Below are 2,692 nucleotides of genomic sequence, written 5' to 3'. Positions count from 1 at the left end.
AGCATCACACGGTGAATCAATGGTGGCTTTGCTTCTGAGGAGAGCCTTCATACATTTCCATCAATATCATTCCGATGGACGTCTCCTTCTGTCATTGTTTGCTGCTTCTTGTTATATTCATAAGCTGCCCTCCTGTATTTTTTTAATAATTCATGCTCTCTTCTAGTATACTCTAATTTCGTCTGATATGCTGCTTTAATCTCACTTGCTGTTGGTCCAAACAATGGATACTGTAACCGGAGCCGCAGGCAATACCATTAGCAGCGCTATTCTTGTTCCAATCACCCAACAACTTATTCAACAGATAGACGATATATTTAATTTGGATGACAACCGTGAGCTTCTGGAAGAGCAGTTATATCGTATGAAGAGCCTCTTGCTTGATATTAGCTCTCAGTTCCAACATCAGCAGAGGGAGGCACCGGATTCTCTGAAGAATTGTTTGCTAAGGATGCAACGCAAAGTTGGAGAGGCCAGAGAGTTGATCCATCGCTCACAACGCCCGTGGTTGCAGCAGTGCAATGACTGCCTCTTTTGCAATCCCAAAGTCTTTAAGCAAATCCGAGAGTGGAACAGTACTATTCGTGACCTCCATGATCAGTTTCGAACCGATTTTTCCGTGTTTTGCAGTGCTCAACAGATTGTGTCTGCGGCACCACAACAGGCAGACGCACTACTTCAGCACGAACCTGACACCGGATTGGTCGGGTTGGAAATTGAATCTGCGGAGACGCAGCTACAGAGTTGGGTTTCCGAAGGTCCAAATGTTGGCGTAATTGGTGTGTACGGTATGGGTGGTGTTGGAAAAACAACGTTGCTTAAAAAGGTCTACAACACCTACAAAGTTAGCGGTGTTTTTGATCATGTCATTTGGGCTACAGTTGCTCAATTTTCAATTCTACAAATGCAAAATGATATTGCTTCTGCAATTAATTTAGATCTGACCAACTGTTCCGGTGATATGAGGAAGATGAAGTTGTGTGCATATTTGAATACCAAGAAATTCTTTTTGGTTTTAGACGACATGTGGAGGGCACTCTCTCTGAAAGAATTGGGCGTGCAGTTTGGCAATAACAAAGGGAGCAAACTTGTATTCACAACTCGAAATAGAGATCTGATTCAAGAGATGAATGCAAAACAGGGCATGGAAATACAACCCTTACGAAGAGAGGAGGCCTGGGAGTTGTTTTTAAAAGTAGCTTTCGAAGACGGCCATGTTCCGAAGAATGTAGAGAATATTGCGCGCCAGGTAGCCGACAAGTGTAAAGGGTTACCCTTGGCAATAAATGTAATAGCCTCAACTATGATGGGCAACGCAGCTGTAGATGAGTGGGAGCTTGCCTTAAATCAAATGCAAAAAGTGGATTTAAATTTTCCAATCACCCATCCTCGAATTAATCGAGATTTGTATCAGCGATTGAGATGGAGTTACGACAGTCTGCCCGATGCTAACTTGAAAAACTGTTTTCTTCTCTTTGCCATGTTTACTGAAGATGCTGCTATACCAGTGGAAGCGATGGCGCAACTATGGATCGCAGAAGGCCTAGTTAAAACCAAAGAAGATGCCAACTATGGCTATGTCTTAAAGACGGCGGAGAGCTATGTAAAGTTACTTGTAAATCGCAGCTTGTTCCAGGTGGAAGAGGGTGTTATCAATGTCCATGATGTCCTCCATGACATGGCTATTTATATTGCAGAAAATGAGGAGAATTGTGTATTGAGGGCACGTCAAAGTCTTCAACATTTCCCTGACATCCCAGGTTCAGAAAATTGCAGGCGAATATCAGTTTTGGGCAATGATATTAAGTTTTTGCCAGCAAAGGAGTTGAGATGTCCCAAACTAGTTTCTTTATATGTGGGAGAAAATGAGGGATTGAAAGAAATTCCAGAAGCATTTTTACTGAACCTCACCTCTTTGAGGGTATTAGACTTTCATGGCACGGCCATACGATCACTGCCAACATCATTGTGGCAATTGACACACCTCGAATTTCTGTTTTTGGGTTTCAGTGAGATTGAAGATATACCTGACGAAATAGGTAATCTTTCACATCTTCAATTTTTGTATCTTAACTTCTGTAAAAATCTAAAATCGTTGCCTTCTACACTAGGAGAACTTCAAAATCTGAAGTATCTAAATCTTCACGGTTGTAATTCTATAAAAATCCCTGATGAGCTTAGAAAGCTCCCGAACTGTGAGATTGTGCTTAAAAACGAGGAATAGAGGGAACCGACTCATTGAAAGTTATAAATATGTTTTTATGAAATGAGTTTCAAATATTAAGATTTGTTTTTAATTCCTAAACTATTTATTACGTAATATATGGAATGAATTTAAGTTTTATTATTTTTTGGATTTTTAATTTGTAATTTATTTGTTTTTAGTTCATAAACTATTTATTATGTAATATAGAGGAGAGATTCCTAATGTTGTGCAGGGACCAGTAATTGATATAGTACTCGTCCCACCAAACCACCATAAATTGAGACTTTTGAAACCAATATTTAAACAAAGATAAATAACATTAAGTATAAATAAGTATTAATTTATGTCCAAAATTTCCCCATGCATTGACTGGGCCCACAGCTGTCCATAAATAGTATCTTACTACTTAAGAGTGCAAACCATATTGACCCAACTAGAAAACAGCTAAAACCATAAATGCTTCCAAAATGGTCTATTCTAGAAGTA

General features: G+C 39.4%; 1 protein-coding gene across 1 annotated transcript; it reads left to right on the top strand.

The window, feature by feature from the left end:
- Positions 1–223: 223 nt before the first annotated feature.
- LOC149150529 (disease resistance protein RPS5-like) lies at positions 224–2,224 on the top strand. The gene has a single exon (XM_089442849.1). It carries the CDS (start codon positions 224–226, stop codon positions 2,222–2,224), a length of 2,001 nt encoding a protein of 666 aa, XP_089298975.1.
- The last annotated feature ends 468 nt before the right edge of the window (positions 2,225–2,692 follow it).

This window comes from Pinus tabuliformis, chromosome 9 (genome assembly GCF_031772625.1).
Source record: "Pinus tabuliformis cultivar Carrire ecotype Pingquan chromosome 9, CPIR1, whole genome shotgun sequence".
Lineage (NCBI taxonomy): Eukaryota > Viridiplantae > Streptophyta > Pinopsida > Pinales > Pinaceae > Pinus > Pinus tabuliformis.
This window is presented reverse-complemented; position numbering and strand designations above follow the sequence as displayed.

Coding starts and splice junctions, on each gene's coding strand:
- LOC149150529 (XM_089442849.1), top strand. CDS start 224: ATGGATACTGTAACCGGAGCCGCAGGCAATACCATTAGCAGCGCTATT.